This window comes from Ylistrum balloti, unplaced genomic scaffold (assembly GCF_031769215.1).
Source record: "Ylistrum balloti isolate Yb309-2 unplaced genomic scaffold, AGI_CSIRO_Ybal_v1 Utg371622, whole genome shotgun sequence".
Taxonomy (NCBI): Eukaryota; Metazoa; Mollusca; class Bivalvia; order Pectinida; family Pectinidae; genus Ylistrum; species Ylistrum balloti.
In genome coordinates this window covers 154,247-178,419 of record NW_026782827.1, presented here as the reverse complement: position 1 = coordinate 178,419, position 24,173 = coordinate 154,247, and the positions used below count along the sequence as shown (strand labels likewise).

Sequence of the window (24,173 nt, the reverse complement as noted above, 5' to 3'; positions counted from 1 at the left end):
AATTTGATTTTGATTTAGTAAAAAACATCTTCCATCTGGCATAGGGGAGAGACATAGGACTCTGGTTGTTACAAGTTCAGTGAAGCAAGTAGAAGTTATTCCTTATTTTAATTCTAGCACTACTAATTTTACAAACTATAGTATAACACACCAATGCTAAAAACTAGGAACGAGTTAAAAGTTTGTGAAAATACTGTACACTGACTGCTCAATACATCACCAACACACAAATATAACTGACAGACAATATGTGTACAAATCATTAGAAGTAGCGTAAAGCAGTGAAAAAAGCATAGACTATTCAAATGTCCCATACCCATTCCTGAAAAATTAATTTCTAAATATTCTGATGTTTTATTTTACACCATGTATTGAAGAGTTGATTAGGACAATTTGTATCCATACATATTTAAATGAAAGACCAAAGTAATATAAAAAATAGTAAATTCGAAAAGAAATACTGGGAGTAATCAAATTTCATTTTGTTTTTATGTAGTATATTTAAAAGTAGCATCCAATGAGAATTCTGTTCTATTGTTTACACAGCATTTCAGCCGGGATGCACAGCTTCACAGTAGTACTGAGACATTGCATACAGATACTGAGTTTTCACTGAAATACAACAGAATCTCAACAATCATACAACAAAGTCAATACAAAGAACCCTTTGTGTTTTTATATTAATTATTTAAAGGATTTTGAATATTATTTTCACACTGTCTATACATGGACCTCCATTTTCAGAAACCACTTGGTGTTTTTCACATTGATATGTTTTTAAACAAAATTACTTTTGTCCTTCTTCATGTCTTAAGCTAAACTCTTCCTAAAATTTTCATGTTAAGAATAAAAAACTATATAGGTGCAAATATGTTGATAAGAAGAAAACATTCTTTTTGGTGCTGTTCTCAAGTGACTGTGATAGAGTTGCTGCTACCGTCAATGTTGGGAAGCTCTTTGCATTCAAATGAACCACTAATGATTTCACATAAAAAGGTTGGGTACTGCCAAACAGTTTCTTCCAGAGTAAGGTTCCATTCACCATGTGCAGGCACATCCCTGTTAAAATGTATAAAAATGTTGATTATGTCACATAATTCACATGGTCTGAAGGATCCCTAGTTTATTACAGAACCATACATGTGTTCATTAAAAGTATAACCAAACCCTTTAAAAACTACAAAACTTTATCACTCAGAAGAAATGATTGCCTCATGATTCCCACTATTTCCTTGATTATGGTAGAGTGAACAGAATACCACCAGAAAATCTGTATCAGCCATATATAAAATGTTATTTTCAAGAATGTTTATGTGATGAACAGAATCTCACATGAGTTTCAATTCCATATGAAATTTATGAAACTCCTTGTGAACTCATAATAAACTGATGGACTACTGACTGATGGACAATGGACTGATGGACAATGGATTGATGGACAATGGACTGATGGACTACTGAATGATGGACAATGGACTGATGGACTACTGACTGATGGACTACTGACTGATGGACAATGGACTGATGGACTACTGACTGATGGACTACAGACTGATGGACAATGGACTGATGGACTACTGACTGATGGCCTACAGACTGATGGACAATGGACTGATAGACTACAGACTGATGGACAATGGACTGATGGACTACAGACTGATGGACAATGGACTGATGGACTACTGACTGCTCGACTACTGACTGATAGACAATGGACTGATGGACTACAGACTGATGGACAATGGACTGATGGCCTACAGACTGATGGACAATGGACTGATGGACTACAGACTGATGGACAATGGACTGATGGACTACTGACTGCTCGACTACTGACTGATAGACAATGGACTGATGGACTACAGACTGATGGACAATGGACTGCTGGACTACTGACTGATGGACTACTGACTGATGGACAATGGACTGATGGACTACTGACTGATGGACTACTGACTGATGGACTACTGACTGATGGACTACTGACTGAAGGACAATGGACTACAGACTGCTGGACTACTGACTGATAGACAATGGACTGATGGACTACTGACTGATGGACTACTGACTTATGGACTACTGACTGAAGGACAATGGACTGATGGACTACTGACTGAAGGACAATGGACTGATGGACTACTGACATATGGAAGACGGACTGATGGACAATGGATTGATGGACAATGGACTGATGGACTACTGACTGATGGACTACTAAGTGTTGGACAATGGACTGATGGACTACTAAGTGTTGGACAATGAACTGATGGACTACTGACTGATGGACTATTAAGTGTTGGACAATGGACTGATGGACTACTGACTGATGGACTACTGACTGATGGACTACTAAGTGTTGGACAATGGACTGATGGACTACTAAGTGTTGGACAATGAACTGATGGACTACTGACTGATGGACTACTAAGTGTTGGACAATGAACTGATGGACTACTGACTGATGGACTATTAAGTGTTGGACAATGGACTGATGGACAAATGACTGATGGACTACTGACTGATGGACTACTGACTGATGGACTACTGACTGATGGACAAATGACTGATGGACTACTGACTGATGGACTACTAAGTGTTGGACAATGAACTGATGGACTACTGACTGATGGACTACTAACTGATGGACAATGGACTGATGGACAATGGATTGATGGACAAATGACTGATGGACTACTGACTGATGGACAATGGACTGATGGACAATGGACTGATGGACAAATGACTGATGGACTAATGACTGATGGACTACTGACTGATGGACAATGGACTGATGGACTACTGACTGATGGACAATGGACTGGTGGACTACTGACTGATGGACTACTGACTGATGGACAAATGACTGATGGACTACTGACTGATGGACTACTGACTGATGGACAATGGACTGATGGACAAATGACTGATGGACTACAGACTGATGGACAATGGACTGATGGACAAATGACTGATGGACTACTGACTGATGGACAAATGACTGATGGACTACAGACTGATGGACAATGGACTGATGGACTACTGACTGATGGACAATGACTGATGGACTACTGACTGATGGACAAATGACTGATGGACGACAGACTGATGGACAAATGACTGATGGACAATGGACTGATGGACAAATGACTGATGGACAAATGACTGATGGACAAATGACTGATGGACAATGGACTGATGGACAAATGACTGATGGACTACAGACTGATGGACAATGGACTGATGGACAAATGACTGATGGACTACTGACTGATGGACGACAGACTGATGGACAATGGACTGATGGACAAATGACTGACTGATTGACAATGGACTAAAGGATGACAGACTGATGGACAATGGACTGATGGACAAATGACTGATGGACTACAGACTGACTGATGGACTACTGACTGATGGACAAATGACTGATGGACTAATGACTGATGGACTAATGACTGATGGACAATGGACTGATGGACTACTGACTGATGGACAATGGACTGATGGACTAATGACTGATGGACTACTGACTGATGGACGACAGACTGATGGACAATGGACTGATGGACAAATGACTGATGGACTACAGACTGATGGACAATGGACTGATGGACGACAGACTGATGGACAATGGACTGATGGATGACCATGGTATGATGGAAAATGGACTGATGGACTACTGACTGATTGACAATGGACTAAAGGATGACAGACTGATGGACAATGGATTGATGGAAAATGGACTGATGGACTACTGACTGATGGACAATGGACTAATGGACTACTGACTGATGGACAATGGACTGATGGACTACTGACTGATGGACAATGGACTGATGGACTACTGACTGATGGACAATGGACTGATGGACTACTGACTGATGGACAATGGACTGATGGACTACTGACTGATGGACTACTGACTGATGGACAATGGACTGATGGACTACTGACTGATGGCCTACTGACTGATTGACAATGGACTGATGGACAATGGACTGATGGATGTACCATGGTCATACCACAGAATGATGGACAATGGACTGATGGATGTACCATGGTCATACCACAGAATGATGGACAATGACCTGATGGATGTACCATGGTCATACCACAGAATGATGGACAATGACCTGATGGATGTACCATGGTCATACCACAGAATGATGGACAATGACCTGATGGACAAGAGACTTTGGAAGAAGGGCAATAGGAACAGCCCCAACACGGTTGTTATTTTCATCAGATTAGTTTACAATCCAAATCCAACAATCCTCTCATTATGGAGATATATATATTACATATATTGCATTGGATAATATCATGTTATTAATATTATATATTAATCTTTACTCTTCTTAACCACACAGCAATGATATTCAGATAAACATGAAAAGTTCACAAGTACATTTGCAACCACAAAATAAATATACAGCACATATCTTTACAACAAAATCTCGACTGTTGCCCTATCTAATACTTACTCAATTTCTATTGATTCATCGTCGAGTCCACAAATTTCTGAGTCAAGTGAGTATGAGCAACATGTCAATGGAACATCCAATGGATTCTTCAGACTCATTTCAATCTTAACCTTCTGACCTAACTCCACGTTTTCTGGGCTAACCTGTAAGATAAATAAGCTAATATGTCACATTTATTACAATGTGTTGAAGACCTTTCAAAATCTATTAGAAAACATCTGTGACTTTGCTGAAATGTTGAAAACAATTCAAGTTCCCTACTGACCCCCATAAGCTTTTACACAGAAATAATTTATACAGATAACGCATTTTGGTGTTAATTTGGAGAAAAGTATACCATCAGTTTAGAAATAATTTTAATGGAACAATGTATCATATTTAATGTATGACAATCTGTTGATACAGTTTCATTACCAGTACGTACATGTAATAACATGTTTCTGTAAATGTGTGAGTTTCGATCAAAATCCAGTGACGAATGTACTTGTTAGAGCCCTGAAAATGATTTTCTAAGAATTGTAATGGCTACCTTGACCTTGACCTAACAACTCTGAAACTTCAACTTATCCAAGATATAACAGTCATTTGAAAGTGATTTGATGAAAATCCCAGTTCAATGTATTTGATGTTTTATAAGTGTGTGAAGTTTGATAAGAATTCCTCCAAAAAGAAAGATATGTTAGAGTGTTTTCATTGTTTGCTAAAAATCATAACAGTGCCCTTGACCTTGTCCCAATAAACAACTTTCATGAAACAGAAATTTGTCAAAGATAATTTGATACTATGTTGATACTGTGCAAGGAATGATCAAAATCCCTTAAGGAATGAAACTGCTAGAGTGCTGGCATAGTGTCATAAACACAGATGCAGGGAGAGGAAAACAACTCCCCCCCCAACCCCCCCAACCCAAACTTCCCCTCAGTTTCACATGTAGAGGATCAAGATCAACTCATAAAATCATTAGAGATGCAAGGTGAAAATAACAACAGGTGACTTGAATACCTTTATATCAATATCTGGTTTTCTCAGACGGAAAACCTCTTTCTCCACAACTACATGGGCAGATTCTTGGACAGAAGCCAAAGCCTTGATTTCCATTCCTTCTTGTTCTAACAGCTTATCCATATAGTCTTCCTTTGTAATTACCATCTTGAGAACTTTCTCTGAAATATTGCAAAAAAAAAAAAAAAGAATTATTGCTAGGAGTTTTAATGTGAGAACATTAATTTTTGAAATATGAATTCCAGGTATCAAAAAGTTCAAATATCATGACCATGTTCATTCCTAAAACATGCTTGTCATTGTTATTTATCAAACTTCTGTGACAGATTCACAATTATAGATAGTGTTGGTAGTCATGCATGCATGTTATTGAGACTGCAATTGATCAGATATTCATGTTTCACAGCCAAATATACAGTATCTGGTAAGTAAAAGCATTGTCATTTCTCATGAATTCTAGTTTTGAACTTTTTGTAACTTGTCAAAAAAATTTTCAGTTTGGCCCTGCATGCATGCAATGTATTTCTATATGAACTTGGTTATAAGATACTTAAAATGGCCTGACATATAAGATTACTCTAGAATGGTGATCTGTCCGAAGTGTTTAGGATACATATTTACATTAATCAGTTGGATGCTGTAGTTGTGCAGGGCAAAATTTGCTGGATACAACTTTATCACCTAAGTTATTTGGACCAAGTTTAGGTCACTCAGTTAGAAAGGGCTGATGTTTATGTCATACTAAAATCAAAAAAATTGCTCTATAGTGAATCAGACAGTTTGTACTACATTTGTTTTTTTGTATTTTATATCGTGTATGTTAGCTTTGTTGCCATACCATCACCAGCTTCTAGAGAAAAGGGGACGACCTTTTCTCTCTTGATGAGTTTTTTGTTTTCAATGACACCATCGTAACTCTTAGGGTGGACATCGATCACCATACTTTTGACAGTACGTTTCTCTTTAACATCAGAGATATTCTTCACTTTAATTCTGATTTCAACAGTGGTCCCCATCAAAACGTCATCAATGTCCGTGATGTCAATATCAATGTCCTGTAAAATGAATATTCATTTTTCAAACTGGACCAGAGTTGTAAGTCCTTATGGGAATTAAAAAGTACTGGTAAATAAAGTGTGCTAATTGGTTAAAAAGGAATAAAGATATCAATATTACTTTAATTTTCATTGTAAATCCTTATATTTCAGTGCCAAAAACATAATTAAATGCAGTTTTACTGATAATGAAAAACGAGAGGAGAAAAATGAAAAGACAAACTATCAAATTGTCTTCAACTGCATTCAAACACCTATGAATGAAGTTTTCCATGGAAGTCTTTTAAAATGAATATCATTTTGTCTCCTGAAATTAGTTGAAATTGATATGGGTGGTCATGAATTATGTAAAGGCAGCAAATTGATGTGGTTGAAACATTTAAATATTTTTTATCACCAAGCCAATGGAGCACACATCTTCCTAATTACAGAGTAATTAGTCTGTAATGGCTCATATAAAGCCTGTGGATTATTCTAGCAGTGGATTAGAATAGATTTTTTGGGGGACATTTTATAGAAACTTATCCTATGAACAAGTAAAACTTATCCGATAGGTAAAGGCAAATTTCTGATGATATCAATATCACACTGTCAAATCATTACAAATTCATGAGGGCTGATATTTAGACATCTTTTTTTCATTCAAATAAAATCTAACACACATAACTAGGGATCAGACATAGTAATTAAAATCCCATTTGATTCTTCTGTGAAATAGCAGTAACAGTAGGCTCTCACAATCCCATACACCACGTCTATAGCTATCAGCTATCTTCTGCTTCCAACTAATCCCTTCTGTGAAATAGCATACAATTGTACTAGAAATATCTAAGGGAAAAAATATTTTCTGAAAAATGTGATGTTATGCTTCGCAATCATAAAATCCAATAACCTTACTTGTCTTTAGGTGGTATTCATTGTTTTCAGTTTTTCTCAAAATTTAATATTCATGGCCACAAGAATTGGATGAAGATACCTCTATAATTGTCAGATGAATAATGATAATGAGTCCATCACATCTTATGATGGACATACAGAGACAAATGAAAGATTATACAAATGAAAACTTAAACACCAACAGGTTAAAAGTTGTTGATTATTGTTCATTTACAACAGTAATTATGAAAGTAAAAACTTGTTATGACATATCTGGTTTAATACAGCCATAATGCCATGTACAGGTAAACTATAAAGCAATATGAACAGGTGATCCTTACATAGGGAACCTCTATTATGTTTCTTTCAGCATCAGATGAAGAGGTAGCTTTCCGAACTGCCTCAGAATTCTCTTTTGTTCCTGTCAATGAAGATTTCATCTGAAAAATTATCTCAAATAATCATAATGCAATTTGACTTTCATTTCCTTTAGGGCTGAAAAAGAATAAATGAAAACTTCTGTATCAAAACAAAGTAATTTTTCTGCATAAGTCAACAATATTCACAAACTTAACCTAAGTAAGAGGTATACAGGCAAACTTATATTACACTCAACGGAGCAGAGAAAGTGGTCTTTATAAACAGGTGGTCTTTATATAGAAGTCCAATTACAATGAATTGATTTACATAGGAGACCAAGAAAGGGGCCAGTAGTGACTGGTGGCCTTTGTACCAGATGGGAGTACATCAGACTAAACATGCATATCTGGTTAAGCGCATCAATGCACATTCGGTGGTCAAGTTGAGACGTCAATTGAAACGTGATTCTGGTAGATATACATGTAATATTTACACTTTGTGTTACATTTGTTGACATATTATTAGTATGCCAAATTGTGGGATATGAGATTCCTTACAGTGATTCGGTCGGTTTAGGAATTAATAAATCTAGATGACTCCAGAAGGTTAACATTTTCATTTCGGCATCTATACACAGTGTACTGACATATCTGAAGTGACCTTCACGAAAAAAAAGTAACTTTACAAAGCTATCCAATTATAACAGAATAAATTTATTGTCAAACATATCATTTTGCCACAAAATTATTACTATATCTGTTACAAAAAACAAGTCAACACTTACTGACAGGATTGACTTCCATGTGTAATTTCCATAGTTAATCTATTATAAAACTGACTGCGAAAAAGCATCACTTTTTAATGAAATATCAATGTGCAATAAAATGCTTTTTTTCAAATGAACAAAAAAATAAATATTAAAAACATTGCAATGTGATATTGCACTTTTATATCAATCAAGTTTAATTTGTGACTATATATACGTTATGTTATTTATGAAGATATGGGGAACTATATTGTTACTGCTGTCGTCAGTATGTTGTTGTTAAGTGGGAAAATTAAATGGCTTTTCTTTGGTTTTAGTTTGTTTTATTTTTTTTAAAAAGATATTTTGAGAATGGAAATATTGACAAGAATAAGTTGTTACTAGATAGGGAATAAACTCTGATACAGAATTACCATTTTCATAAATTGAGACAAAAAAAAAACTATTTGAATATTAAAATGACTTAATACATACCTTCTGAGTACTTATAGCAGTGTGTTACATCTTCCCTGTTAGAGGATTCGGGATCCTTGGTGCTGATTTTCATTCCAACTCTAGAAATATTTGTTAGAGTTGTACCATCTAATCATTGATGTACACACTGAGAGAAACAAAAGGCCTAGTATTTTCCTAAATAACTACTAATTTTGTATTTTGAATTAATTCATTCCCCCTGTCCACCTATATGCCACTACTACAACTAATTTTTCAAAGTTAAAATACAAAATGTAACCTATTTTTCAGGTACCTAAACTAATTGGTTTCCATGTGTGCTAATTTTGCAAAACATGCACTGGCCTTATAACACCAGCCTAATGATACCTGTACAATATTAGTTTCACTGACAAGCAGAGGTCCAGACTTTAGAATGTTAAGGAATTATATGCATTTCATATTCAAAACAATAAAAATGAAATGATTAAGCAAAATACCTATGTGGTTTTACACTGAGCTTCTTCCAAATGTTGTCTTCTACTACCCATGATATACAATCTGCATTGACTTCAGCAAATATGAATCCTGTATCATAGTTCATGACACAATCTCCTCTCTTGATGGCAGTGAGAGGGGCTGGTCCACAGGCAAACATTCCTGCAAATAAACCAGGGAGAATTTACAACCTATTAAAGTGCATAATCCCAAAGACACAAACAAGAGGTCAAATGGTTTTATTCTGATGACTCCTATTTTTCATAGATTAATGTATCTGTGAATTGTTATGAGATTGCGACTCCTTTCCTAGCCATGAGAGTGGGTTAGTATTATTCCTTTGAACAAACTTGAGAGTCCTTCAACCCAGGATGCTACTTTACAAATATTAGGAACCTGCATGGACCTTGCGGTTATTGCAATGTTTTATGAAGATTTTTCACACATTTGACCTTAAAGTGATCGCAAGGCCCTTGGGTAATTTATTTGTACAAACTATCTTTCATTAATGCATGTATATCACTGGTTAAATCCAAATACCATGAACCTGGTAATCATGGTTCAATACAAATGTACGTATTTTCATGATTTGATTGAAAAAATCCATACCTACAAATCACACATTGGGTCCGTAAGTGTGTAAAAAATGTGGAAATATCTTTTTAATAAGAAAAACCACACTTTTTACGTAAATGTGGAATGACATTCATGGAAAAAATGTGTATTAAATGCCTAATTTGTAGGTAAAGGTAACTATACCAATTCTGAAGAACTGTTAATGTAGCACCTGCTTATTCCTTTCTTTCAGTAGTAAGTAATTAGAGAAGTACATTGATCAGCTATATGGATGGATTATCCAACACTTACACATGACCACTGAAAAAGTGTTTAGTTATTGTGGACAAGTTTTGTTGACATTCTGATAAATCAATCAATATCCCATAAATTAAGAGATTATTTTCTTAAAGCCCACCAATTTTTCATGTAGGATAACTTTCTGGGGATCTCAGCTATAAACGAGGTCGCAATCTAGATGAGTTCATTACAACATAAGCCTACATAGCCTTGAGGAATACCTGAGGTTCGTTGATCTTAGGCATGACACTTTACAAAAGTTAATCTGAATGGCATCCAATGGGATGCAGGACATGTGGCTCGCATATGTTATTCAGTAAGGTAGTCGCCATGTGTACTATGTCGAGATCCCATCCCATACTGACCCTGGCTGCTCATGGAGGGACATATCCAGTGAACAAATGAAAATACTCAGCTATTATCACATGGAAATTTGTGAACCTGGGTCCTAGGGACAGTCTGTTGTTACCAATTATCAATCCTTAAAGATGGTATTATTAGTATACTAATACATGAAGTTCATTGAAAATGTATATCTGATTGAATTATCTATCGACAACAAATTTAATATATCCACAGGAAAGAGTCAGACTCAGGGTAAACAATGCAGCATGCTTTTTCTCTCTTGATGGCAGGCTAATTATGCATATATGTACATGTACATTGCTAGCGTCTCAACAGTACCAACAAAATTGCAACACATAAATACAAGCAATGACCACTGAGGGTGGTGCAAGGCTAAAGCTTATCTATTCTATCATGGGAATCTCAATTGTTTCCATGTCTCAAGCAATGGGCTAATTTATCCAGCATCATATTTGTGTTTGTCCCTTCATGTCCAGCATCATTTGCAACTGAATAAATATTCATGCAGGCGGATCCAGATCTTGAATGTTTCCATGGTAACTATACTTGTCTTTGTATACCAAATTTTTGTGGAGTTTAGCATTTGTTGAGTGATTCACAAAGTCATTACTGTATATTTCCCTAGAAATATACTATATTAACCCTGAATTATTAAATGATGATGACAGTGAGCCTTGGTGAGATAAAGTTTCATTATCACATATAGTTTAGGTATAGTTTGTAGAAGACCTTCTATATGTTAGTTACCATTACTGGTTTCCTGTGGAGTCGCGTCAATAACTTGCCAACCATCATTACCAGGAGGAAGATCATCTCTTGCCATCCACACCTCATTCCAAACATGGAAATTCCTGCAAAATTACCAGGCATGTCACACAATATACATTATTATATTCTTAAAATTTTGAAACATAAATGCAAAATGTGGTCTTCTTTTGTTTCAGTGGAGCACTACATAATATATCTATGTAAGAATTCTTCACAGCATGCATCCATACCATATTACGGTATGTATATTAATAATAATAGTAATACTATTGTGATCGACACACAAACCATGACAACACCAATTTGTATGATAAATCATGACAACACCTTTTTGTGAAACAGACCACGACAACACCATTTTGTATGATAAATCATGACAACACCATTTTGTGAAACAGACCACGACAACACCATTTTGTATGATAAATCATGACAACACCATTTTGTATGATAAATCATGACAACACCATTTTGTGAAACAGACCACGACAACACCATTTTGTATGATAAATCATGACAACACCATTTTGTAAGATAAATCACGACAACACCATTTTGTATGATAAATCATGACAATACCATTTTGTGAAACAAACCACGACAACACCATTTTGTAAGATAAATCATGACAACACCATTTTGTGAAACAAACCACGACAACACCATTTTGTATGATAAATCATGACTACACCTTTTTGTGAAACAAACCACGACAACACCATTTTGTATGATAAATCATGACAACACCATTTTGTAAGATAAATCATGACAACACCATTTTGTATGATAAATCATGACAACACCATTTTGTATGAAAAATCATGACAACACCATTTTGTAAGATAAATCATGACAACACCATTTTGTATGATAAATCATGACAACACCATTTTGTATGATAAATCATGACAACACCATTTTGTAAGATAAATCATGACAACACCATTTTGTATGATAAATCATGACAACACCATTTTGTAAGATAAATCATGACAACACCATTTTGTATGATAAATCATGACAACACCATATGTAAGATAAATCTGAACAAGACCATTTTACATCATAAAAAATCCTTGCAGGTTAATTTTTCACAGGAATGTCTTTAGAATTGAATATAAAACATACAAGTAAGAAACTTTGTGTTCTGTTTTTGCTTAGTGCATCTTTAGATCTAAACAGACATAGAAAATCAGATGGTGAAAAGTTTGTATTACTGTAAACAAGTGGAGAACTGTAATATGGCAGTCAGGTTCTGAGTCATCCCTAGGCACTGTCATCTTAATACACTAATGTACCTATTTCTATTTCATTATCAAAGAAGAATATCACCATACCTAGGCAATGACTCTGAAGACTGTATTTATTATCATAAGTAATGGAATAAAGGGCACAAGACTGTCTTATCCTTACATAAACTAAGTTGGGGTGACTCTTGGTCACACCTTGTAGATCAAAGATGACAAGAGGCCCAATGGGCCTGTATCACTCACCTGGTATTCAATGTTCATCAAAAATACAATCAATGTTCCTCATAAATACATAAACATGTGCACCATTGGCATTCAAAGTGGGCACGTCCAATTGATTTCAACCAATTACCACAACAATATGTAACATCTAACACTCAGCTCTAAAAAGTGGCAAGTTATCAAGCTAATCAGGTTGTAAACTTGATTAAAGGTAAATGTCACTTCTTTTTTCTCAAAATTTGTCGGAATTTGACGGAGAAATACCTTTCTGCCAGATATTCTACTTCTCAAACTTTTGGTCTACCAGAAGAAGTCTTTCACAAGTTTAAACAAATTTAACTCTTGTGATCTTGTATTTTGGGTCAAGATCATTTCTTTTCACAAACTTTTTCAGGATGCATACTAGAAACATATCAGTCAAATGTTATGCATCAGGTATTTTTTGTTATATCATGATTTTCAGACTTTCGGTTTACTAGAAGAAGTCTTTTACATATTTTGACAAAGTTGACCCTTATAACCTTCAATAGGGTTCAAACCATTTCTTTTGTAAAAATTATATCAGGCTTCATTCAAGGGGTCTACCAGCCAAATATAATGCTTCTAGGCCTTTTGGTTAATATCAGGAGAAATTGTTTAAAGGTTGTCAACAAATATGACCCCTGTGACCTTGCATATTGGTAAAGGTCTTTTTTTTTCTAACCTTGGCTGATTTCATTCCAGCGATCTACCAGCCAAATATCATGCTTTTCCATCCTTTTGGTTGATCAGAAAAACTTGTTTTAATGCTGTAACAACTTTCACCTCTGTGACCTTGAATATGGGTCAAGGTAATTTTTTTTTCCAGATTTTGTTATGAATTGATACTAAGATCCACTCAGCCAGATACTATACTCTTTGTTTAATCAGAAGAAGTTGTTCCAGATGTTTTAACAAATTTGGCCCTTGAGACGTTGAATACAGGTCAAGGCCATTTTTTTCACAAACTTTGTCAGGTTTCATCCTTGAAACCCACCAGCCAAACACCATCTTTCTGGGCCTTTTGGTTGGTCAAAAGAAGATGGCCATTTGGGCCAGTGAGCTAAACAATGAAGCCTCTGCGAAATAGAGGAATTTGTCCCTCAAAACACTCTTTCACATTGGATTTATTATCTAAAGTCATTTAATGTAGAAAAACCAAGTTTCATTTCTATCATGTACAAAATTACTTTAATATATTATTTTATGGAAGATCAAGAGGCGACACAGGTAATGTGTAAGAACTAAACACATGAATGGAGCTTCATTACATTATACATGTCAAATTATAGTCCATTTAGATACAATTAATCATGACATCAAGACAATGATATTTAACATACCAAACAGAGTCAGTTGAGTTGCCCTCGTCCCTAATGTAATCATCTTTATCATCAGGATCTGGCCTGTACACGGTGTCAATGGTGATACTTCTATCCGTGTCATGAGCAGAAGCAAAATTTGTTATACTCCTACAAGGCAAGCCCAATGCTCTGCAAACTAAACAAAAATAAACAACATAGGATTCCTTATTTGGTTCGGATGTCAATGTAGATGTAGAGAGTAATTAATACATAGTATGAGTAGTCCTCTTAACTTGGTACTATCTGTAATTGTGAAACACTGTGCTAATTATTCTTTTGCTCATGTCTTTATTCCTCCAAATCATGAGATATAAATAACATTGAGAACTGGTTTACTGGGTTATCACTGACATATGTGTTTCCCATTTGCTGTCCCAGTATTGCAACAGTAATAGTGGGTTAGTTTAATTGGTTCAACAGTTTTGTGAGATCAATTTTAATCCTCATGCCACATGATTCATTCTGTTTCTACCTCGTTTGCTCTGTTGCATAAGATAAGATTTATTATTCACTAATGACTGGATACCTGATTAATATTTCCCTAAATGTTGTAGATACAAATACTAAAATACCTCTGACTGTAGTTATAGTCTATATTGTAAGAAAACACTTGATGGCTTGATTATTTCTGTAAAATATTTATTGAAAATTTCATAGTTTTCGTAATTTTTATCCTTATATAAGTTTGAATAAACTTTAGACCAACATTTCAGCATTGTGACTGTTAAATTGCACTTAATTTATTGTTGTTGACTTTGATGAAAAACCTAGACATTTAGTTTCCATTCCATATCTAATTATCATCCCAATTATACCAAAATCGCTACCAAAGTTCAAGCCAAAGTTGTCAATTCTTTTTGTATATGACATCTTCTGTCGTCATCCAAAATTTACATGTTTCTGTGTTACAGCTAAGGATTCAATAAGATCAGATAAAAACAAGAAAAATACAAACAATGTAAATCACATAAAATCACCTGTGATCACTTAATCCAGAGAATACTTAGTACTGTCCATTGATTACCTGTTATGTAGTCCAGAGAACACCTGGTACTGCCCACTGATTACCTGTTATGTAGTCCAGAGAACACCTAGTACTGCCCACTGATTACCTGTTATGTAGTCCAGAGAACACCTAGTACTGCCCACTGATTACCTGTTATGTAGTCCAGAGAACACCTGGTACTGCCCACTGATTACCTGTTATGTAGTCCAGAGAACACCTGGTACTGCCCACTGATTACCTGTTATGTAGTCCAGAGAACACCTAGTACTGCCCACTGATTACCTGTATCCTGTAGTCCAGAGAACACCTGGTACTGCCCACTGATTACCTGTTATGTAGTCCAGAGAACATCTGGTACTGTCTATTGATTACCTGTACCCTGTAGTCCAGAGAACACCTGGTACTGCCCACTGATTACCTGTTATGTAGTCCAGAGAACATCTGGTACTGTCCATTGATTACCTGTACCCTGTAGTCCAGAGAACACCTGGTACTGCCCACTGATTACCTGTTATGTAGTCCAGAGAACATCTGGTACTGTCCATTGATTACCTGTACCCTGTAGTCCAGAGAACACCTGGTACTGCCCATTGATTACCTGTATCCTGTAGTCCAGAGAACACCTGGTACTGCCCATTGATTACCTGTATCCTGTAGTCCAGAGAACACCTGGTACTGCCCACTGATTACCTGTTATGTAGTCCAGAGAACATCTGGTACTGTCCATTGATTACCTGTACCCTGTAGTCCAGAGAACACCTGGTACTGCCCACTGATTACCTGTTATGTAGTCCAGAGAACATCTGGTACTGTCCATTGATTACCTGTACCCTGTAGTCCAGAGAACACCAGGTACTGCCCATTGATTACCTGTGACCTCTTGTCCAGATAATACCTATTCCTATTTATATCTAATTACCTGTGACCACTTGTCCAGAAAATACCTAGTGCTGTGTATATATAATTTTCTGTTGCAACAGTTCAGAGAATACTAGCAATGTTCATAAATTACCTGTGACCACTAGTCCAGAGAACACCCAGCACTGCCCATACTTGACAGGTTCACCAGTCCTTGCAAACTTTTTCAGAATCTTGACACTGCCATTCCAAGATGTGGGTTTTTTTCCATCACCATATTCCCCGTTCCATTTTCCAATCAAAACACCAAAGTCATCATTGTTATTCACCTGGAGAAGATTGATAACAACACTTGACATATTTGAAATCTATTATAATATCAGCATTTCAAATGAGCAATTTAAAGCGTTACCTTTATTAACAATATAAATAGAGTGGGGCCTCATATATCCATTCACTGTTAATCTGGTTCCCCCAGTATCCAGTCAGTAATACTAAAAAATCAATCTTCCTGACATTAATTTTTGCCCCTCTAATCAGGTTACCTCAGTATCTGTCTCTTCTTTAGGTAATACCTAATCTAGAATAAATGGTAATCCAGCACCTCAAAAATCAAATCAAATACTGATCTTCTGAAAATTGCTCCACTGTGATGTGGATATATGTCAAAGCGTATACATGATACATACAATTCTTGATATCGCTCTCGCAATTTTGATGGGGTTTGCCATATTTGTTTCTACTGTCCAGTCAAATGCCTTGTTAAGGATCATGATACAAATATCCAAGATCCCTTCCTTAAACTGAAACAAAGCATATTACTCATTTAATTGCAGTGTATCATTTATGCATCTCACAATTTTTGATGTTGATATCTTTATTCGCTGATAGTTTAATTAAAGTTGATGACAAATCTGATTAATTTTATACAGTCATTGAGATCTAAAACACAACTGAGTTTCTGATATGGACTTGGTCCAGCTAAATATCTTAATTTTTTTACCTCTCAGAATGTCCATCTCTTACCTGTCCAAAATTCCATGGTTTAGCGTGTATCCGATTGTGGGTGCCTTGATAGACAAATCCCTTTGCGTCCAGCACATACTCATCCAACAGCTGTTTTGTAGGGAAGTAGGTGGTGTCATCTACAAAGTCAATCCTAATCATTAGATTATTCTCACAACACGTATTATCTTCCTATTTGCTTAACTGAATTTGATTGGTTGATATTCATATAAGTTAACTCAATATTCTAATAACTCTTGTATAACTCCTCAATATTCTGTCAATCCATCTGCTCATGTTTTCTTTTACTCATAATATTCTATTCTATAAACGAACGGATGGGTGGATGGACAAGGCAGTGACTATATGCTCCCCTAAACATTTTTGAGGAGCCTAACAACAGGCTCTGACAGCCTGGAATCACAGGAAAGAAGACACCTAGATGGCCTTGAATCACAAACATGAGGTCCATGGACCCCTTCGGTCATCTTATCATAAAGAGCTACACATGAAAGAGGCCAGATAGGCCTAAATTGCTTGACTTCTCCACAGTTTACAAGGAAGTCACTGTAGATTCATGCAAGCTTGAAACCTTAATCCTTATACATATGCTACTCCACAAATATCATGATTCCCAACCTATTCACAGGTCATAAGGTCAATTATTGGAATAAATTTGGTAGCTCATCATCATATTGTGGTATAGAACCAATATCAACAGCCTTGACCTATTTAGTTTAATATATTTGACCCCTGTGACCTTTAACACAGGACAAGGTAAATCATATGAACAAAATTGATAGTCCTTCAGCCCAGCATGCCACAGGCCCAATATCAGCACCTTTGGTCTTTTGATTATTAAGAAGAAGTTGTTGAAAGATTTTGACATATTTGACATAGGCATAATATGAGCACCCTGGACAATTTAGTTATTGAGAAGAAGTTGTTTGAATGGAAAGTTTATGCATGGTGCACGTCACTCAGCAGAAGATGACGGAAAAACACAATGGCTATTGGTCATTCTTACCATGTGGGTCAGATGACCTAAACACAACAGGGTCAGACAACCTGCAACCACAGGAAATTGGCCTGTAATCACAGAATGGCAGAGGCTTTGATTGCCTCCTGATAACTGGACTATTAAAGCTATTTACAATCTCATTCTAAGTATATATGTATAGGTAACAAATGTGTGTCCATTTTGGGCTCAAATTCTTAGCATTAAGTGTCCATCATCTTTTCTTAGATATTGGCAGATTATGTCTGTTTTTCCCTTAAACTTGCCTGTTATGAACACAGTCCCAAACATTTTATATCTTAGAAGTAATCATTGATCAGAAGTAGGATTTTCAGAACCCGTCACAAGCAGGGCCATCTATGAAGCATGAATATATTCCACTCTTTAAGAAATTAATTAGAATTGATAAGAATAATTTTGGTTAATTACCAAAGATTTTGAATTTCTATCCCCCTCCAGAAAATGTTGAATGAAGCATTATTTTTAACTTCCCAAGACAATCTTTTAGATGGTTGATAAAAATGAATTACCAATAAAGTAACCTCTCTACTTCCAATAATGACAGAAATCCCACATATTTCCTTGATACCTGATATAAAAAGACCACATGATTTGATAACATTATCAAGTTATATACCTGGACACCACGGGTTGAGAAGAATGACAATATCCTGTTGTGAGTTATACTGTAGAACTGTTGCCTCTTCTCCCTTTTCTATGGTAAAGGTCTGGACAGACATGAGCCAGTGACCGATGATAATATTGGGTGGGATACTAATCTCCACCACAATGGACTTTTTCTCTATGGTTACAAGCTGCGCATACCATTCTTTCCTCTTTTTCGAGTCACCATCCTGTTGATTCTCATCCAGCTGGAAGCTGCACCATGTGTCTTTGGTAATCCCATTACCTGAAGAACGATAAATTCTTCTGTCATGAATCTGTTAAATACTGCTAATATTACAGCTTTACAAAGAGTATCAATAAGTGTGAATTGTAAAAGTGTATTTCATAAAACAACCACAAAGTAATCTGGTAATAAAAACATGCAAAAACAATAAGCCCACCCATATCAATTGCTGGGTAGTGGAAGAAGAAATCACAAATACCATTTAACACTATCCCTTGAATTTGTGTTTGTCTTCTTCTAATAAGCCCACCACCTGCCACTGCCTCAGAGGTAGTATGCTGTCCTCTAATGTGCCCATCACTAGACCCCATATCAGAGGTAATGTGCTCCCTTCTAATAAGCCCACCACCTGACATTATGTCAAAGAAATTGGGCTTTCATCCCGTAATAAGCCCAACTGCTGGTTTTTTTTGTCAGAGGCTAAGTGCTATCCTCCTGTGATAAGCCCACCCAGTCTTCCTGTCAGAGGTATTGTGCTGTCCTCCTGTGATAAGCCCACCCAGTCTTTCTGTCAGAGGTATTGTGCTGTCCTCCTGTGATAAGTCCACCCAGTCTTTCTGTTAGAGATAATGTGCTTTTCTCCTGTGATAAGCCCACCCAGTCTTTCTGTAAGAGATAATGTGCTTTTCTCCTGTGATAAGCCCACCCAGTCTTTCTGTTAGAGATAATGTGCTTTTCTCCTGTGATAAGCCCACCCAGTCTTTCTGTTAGAGATAATGTGCTTTTCTCCTGTAATAAGCCCAAATACTGTCTTTCTGTTAGAGATAATGTGCTTTCCTCCTGTAATATGCCCAAATACTGTCTTTCTGTTAGAGATAATGTGCTTTCCTCCTGTAATATGCCCAAATACTGTCTTTCTGTTAGAGATAATGTGCTTTCCTCCTGTAATATGCCCAAATACTGTCTTTCTGTTAGAGATAATGTGCTTTCCTCCTGTAATATGCCCAAATACTGTCTTTCTGTTAGAGATAATGTGCTTTCCTCCTGTGATAAGCCCAAATACTGTCTTTCTGTTAGAGATAATGTGCTTTTCTTCTGTAAGACTGACTTTCTGTTAGAGATAATGTGCTTTCCTCCTGTAATATGCCCAAATACTGTCTTTCTGTTAGAGATAATGTGCTTTCCTCCTGTAATAAGCCCAAATACTGTCTTTCTGTTAGAGATAATGTGCTTTCCTCCTGTAATATGCCCAAATACTGTCTTTCTGTTAGAGATAATGTGCTTTCCTCCTGTAATAAGCCCAAATACTGTCTTTCTGTTAGAGATAATGTGCTTTCCTCCTGTGATAAGCCCAAATACTGTCTTTCTTTTAGAGATAATGTGCTTTCCTCCTGTGATAAGCCCAAATACTGTCTTTCTTTTAGAGATAATGTGCTTTCCTCCTGTGATAAGCCCAAATACTGTCTTTCTGTTAGAGATAATGTGCTTTCATTCTGTGATAAGCCTACCCAATGTCTTTGTGTCAAAGATAATGAGCTCCCCTCCTTTAATAAGTCCACCCTCTGGTGTTGTTTTAGAGGTAATGTGCTGTCCTTAATAAGACAGAGCCCTGACTCTGAGTCAGAGGTAACATGCTGTACTGTAATAAGACAGAGCCCTGACTCTGAGTCAGAGGTAACATGCTGTACTGTAATAAGACAGAGCCCTGACTCTGAGTCAGAGGTAACATGCTGTACTGTAATAAGACAGAGCCCTGACTCTGAGTCAGAGGTAACATGCTGTACTGTAATAAGACAGAGCCCTGACTCTGAGTCAGAGGTAACATGCATGTGTACTGTAATAAGACAGAGCCCTGACTCTGAGTCAGAGGTAACATGCTGTACTGTAATAAGACAGAGCCCTGACTCTGAGTCAGAGGTAACATGCTGTACTGTAATAAGCCCCTTTGAGACTTTGTGATGGAGGTAATATGTTGTCACCTTGTAATTAGACCACCCCCTGACTTTTTTGCCATACATGTTTGAAATACAGTATTTTCTATTTTTTATGACACTAAAGATACCATTTCAACATTCATAATTATTACATGCAAATGAAAAGCAGAGTCCAATAAAATTCATCTTTTACAGAATGTGAAAGAATTTTGAAAATCAATAGTAATACTGAAGCAGGCTTGGAAATCGAAATACTGATGGTCATATCATTGAATATTAAATCAAACAGTGCAAAACGGTGACTGAATAACTTCTCAATAATGTTTGACTTGATAGGAAGGTATTTCCGATCAGGAATCTACATGTATAATGCAGTATTTACAATGTTTTTGTCTCGTTGATTACTGTAGACTCCCTGCTTGTTTTACCTATTGACATTATGAATTTAACATCATGATCCTTCTTGCTAAATTCCCTGTCCAGCTCTAAACGGATCTGAAAAGTGGACCCCCTCCTCAAAACTAGATCTGGCTCGTCCTTTCGCTGTGTACATTTGAACATGTTAGTGCGATGCTTCTTGGTGTTGGCTGGTAGCTGAAAATCTATGCACTCTACGTGAAGATCTCCCTTGATTTCCTCTTCTGTAGCATCCTCCAAAGTGGAAAGAACTGCAACATCAGTGTATATGTTTCTTTTAAGAGGAGGATCAGAAACTTCTGATGGTATGTTTCCTTTCACTTTAACATTGAATTTATAAAGAAATAAATTGACTATGAACTTTATTGTTGGTCAGTGGGAGAATTATCTAATACAACAGATGTGTTTTTATTATTAGAGTTCAGGTTTTTGGTTGCCTTACCAATCACACGTTTTTTAATCAGGATTGATTCCCATGTTGTCACACACATGTGATTCCAAGCATTTACATATCTATACAAAGGCAAGGTCAAAAACACAAACATATCAAAATTTTCATTTATTAGGGTTTGTTTGGATCCACGAAAAAAACAGGCAAAGAAGCCAGTTACATTTATATATTATTTGAATTAAGATGATCATCTTAATGTTAACTTACATGCGCTCAAAACATTGACCTTTGATCTTAGAGAAGCTAGTTTCTCTTCTTTTGCTTTGATTTTTTCTTTGACTTTTTCTGGTTGCATTTTCTTTTCTTTTTCAACTCTGGGTTCCTTTGGTTTGGAACCATATTGTTTACACTTGACAGGTTGCAATACTTCTTTCTTAACTCGTGCTGTTTTGGATTTCTCATCTGCAGGAGCAAAGCCATACCAATTTCCATTTCTATATGCTTTCGTGTACATCCTAGAATGAAATTAAATTACATCAAATTGGAACACTGGAAAGCACAACATAAGTGACCAAGGAAATCATGATGAGTTGAAGGCATTCATTTATGAAATAGTGATAGTAAACATGAACTGTCTAAAATCAAGATGCTGCCTGTGAAACATTTAATCAGGTCAAAATATGAGCATGCATATAAAATAAGGACAAATAGGAGCCTTCATACGAGAATGATCCATCCAATACTTTTCAAGAAATAGAGATAACAAAGATTCATAATCAAAATGGCTGCCTGTCAGCCATTCTATTTTTCTGGTCAGTCTCAAAATGATAAAGGGTACCACAAGGGGCCTAGGGGAATCTTCTTATTATGAAATTTTAAAAAGATTCATCCAATACTTTTGAACAATTACCAATAGCAAGCTTTCACTTTCAAAATCTAGGATGTCTGTCAGCCATTTTGAATTTCAGATTAGACTCAATATTTAAAGGGCACTTATGTCAGAAATAACCAGCAAGTACTTCTCAAGAAATAGCAATAACAAAACAGACAAAATTTCTTTTAGCAATAAAAAGGAACTGTTTTAAGAATGATGGCAAACCTAATGATGGTTGGCTATTAAACAATAATGAATGTTTTGTTGTTTTTGTCATTATTTTACAACCACTGACAGTGAAAGCTACATTTGTAATCTGAAGAATCACAAGCAAAATACCTGTATATCATTTCTATTTGCTGGATGTAGATTATCTTATACAGGTTTACATGATATATAAGAGGCTCAACGGGCCTGTAACATTCACATGAGACTCTGCAGTTAATAATCAGGTGATATCATTGAAAGTGTACACATTCATAGTCATCCCAAACATCAGTAGGGGGATGTAAATAGTGGGTAGTAGGGGGAAGTAAATAGTGGATAGTAGGGGGAATTAAAAAGTGGGTAGTAGTAGTAAATATTGGGTAGTAGGGGGAAGTAAACAGTGGGTAGTAGGGGGAAGTAAATAGTGGGTAGTAGTAGTAATAAGTGGGTAGTAGGGGGAATAAACAGTGGGTAGTACGGGGAAGTAAATAGTGGGTAGTAGGGGGAAGTAAATAGTGGGTAGTAGGGGGAAGTAAATAGTGGGTAGTAGGGGGAATAAACAGTGGGTAGTAGGGGGAAGTAAATAGTGGGTAGTAGGGGGAAGTAAATAGTGGGTAGTAGGGGGAAGTAAATAGTGGGTAGTAGGGGGAAGTAAATAGTGGGTAGTAGGGGGAAGTAAATAGTGGGTAGTAGGGGGAAGTAAATAGTGGGTAGTAGGGGGAAGTAAATAGTGGGTAGTAGGGGGAAGTAAATAGCGGGTAGTAGGGGGAAGTAAATAGCAGGTAGTAGGGGGAAGTAAATAGCAGGTAGTAGGGGGAAGTAAATAGTGGGTAGTAGGGGGAAGTAAATAGTGGGTAGTAGGGGGAAGTAAATAGCAGGTAGTAGGGGGAAGTAAATAGTGGGTAGTAGGGGGAAGTAAATAGCAGGTAGTAGGGGGAAGTAAATAGTGGGTAGTAGTAGGGGGAAGTAAATAGTAGGGTAGTAGGGGGAAGTAAATAGCAGGGTAGTAGGGGAAGTAAATAGGGGTAGTAAAGTAAATAGTGGGTAGTAGGGGGAAGTAAATAGTGGGTAGTAGGGGGAAGTAAATAGCAGGTAGTAGGGGGAAGTAAATAGTGGGTAGTAGGGGGAAGTAAATAGTGGGTAGTAGGGGGAAGTAAATAGTGGGTAGTAGAGGGAAGTAAATAGTGGGTAGTAGGGGAAGTAAACAGTGGGTAGTAGGGGGAAGTAAATAGCAGGTAGTAGGGGAAGTAAATAGTAGGGGGAAGTAAATAGGGGTAGTAGGGGGAAGTAAATAGTA

The 24,173-nt window shown here is 36.5% G+C and overlaps 1 protein-coding gene across 1 annotated transcript; it reads right to left on the bottom strand.

The window, feature by feature from the left end:
* Positions 1 to 908: 908 nt before the first annotated feature.
* Positions 909 to 22,309, bottom strand: LOC132563168 (protein-glutamine gamma-glutamyltransferase Z-like). Its single transcript, XM_060227924.1, has 15 exons — positions 22,063 to 22,309; positions 21,416 to 21,655; positions 18,841 to 19,113; positions 17,207 to 17,325; positions 16,870 to 16,983; positions 16,335 to 16,509; positions 14,296 to 14,452; positions 11,442 to 11,545; positions 9,476 to 9,635; positions 9,018 to 9,097; positions 7,759 to 7,838; positions 6,325 to 6,541; positions 5,487 to 5,647; positions 4,485 to 4,627; positions 909 to 1,059 (listed from the first exon to the last, which is right to left on the bottom strand). The coding sequence occupies exons 1-15, from the start codon at positions 22,307 to 22,309 to the stop codon at positions 909 to 911; spliced, it is 2,421 nt and encodes an 806-aa protein (XP_060083907.1).
* Positions 22,310 to 24,173: the final 1,864 nt, after the last annotated feature.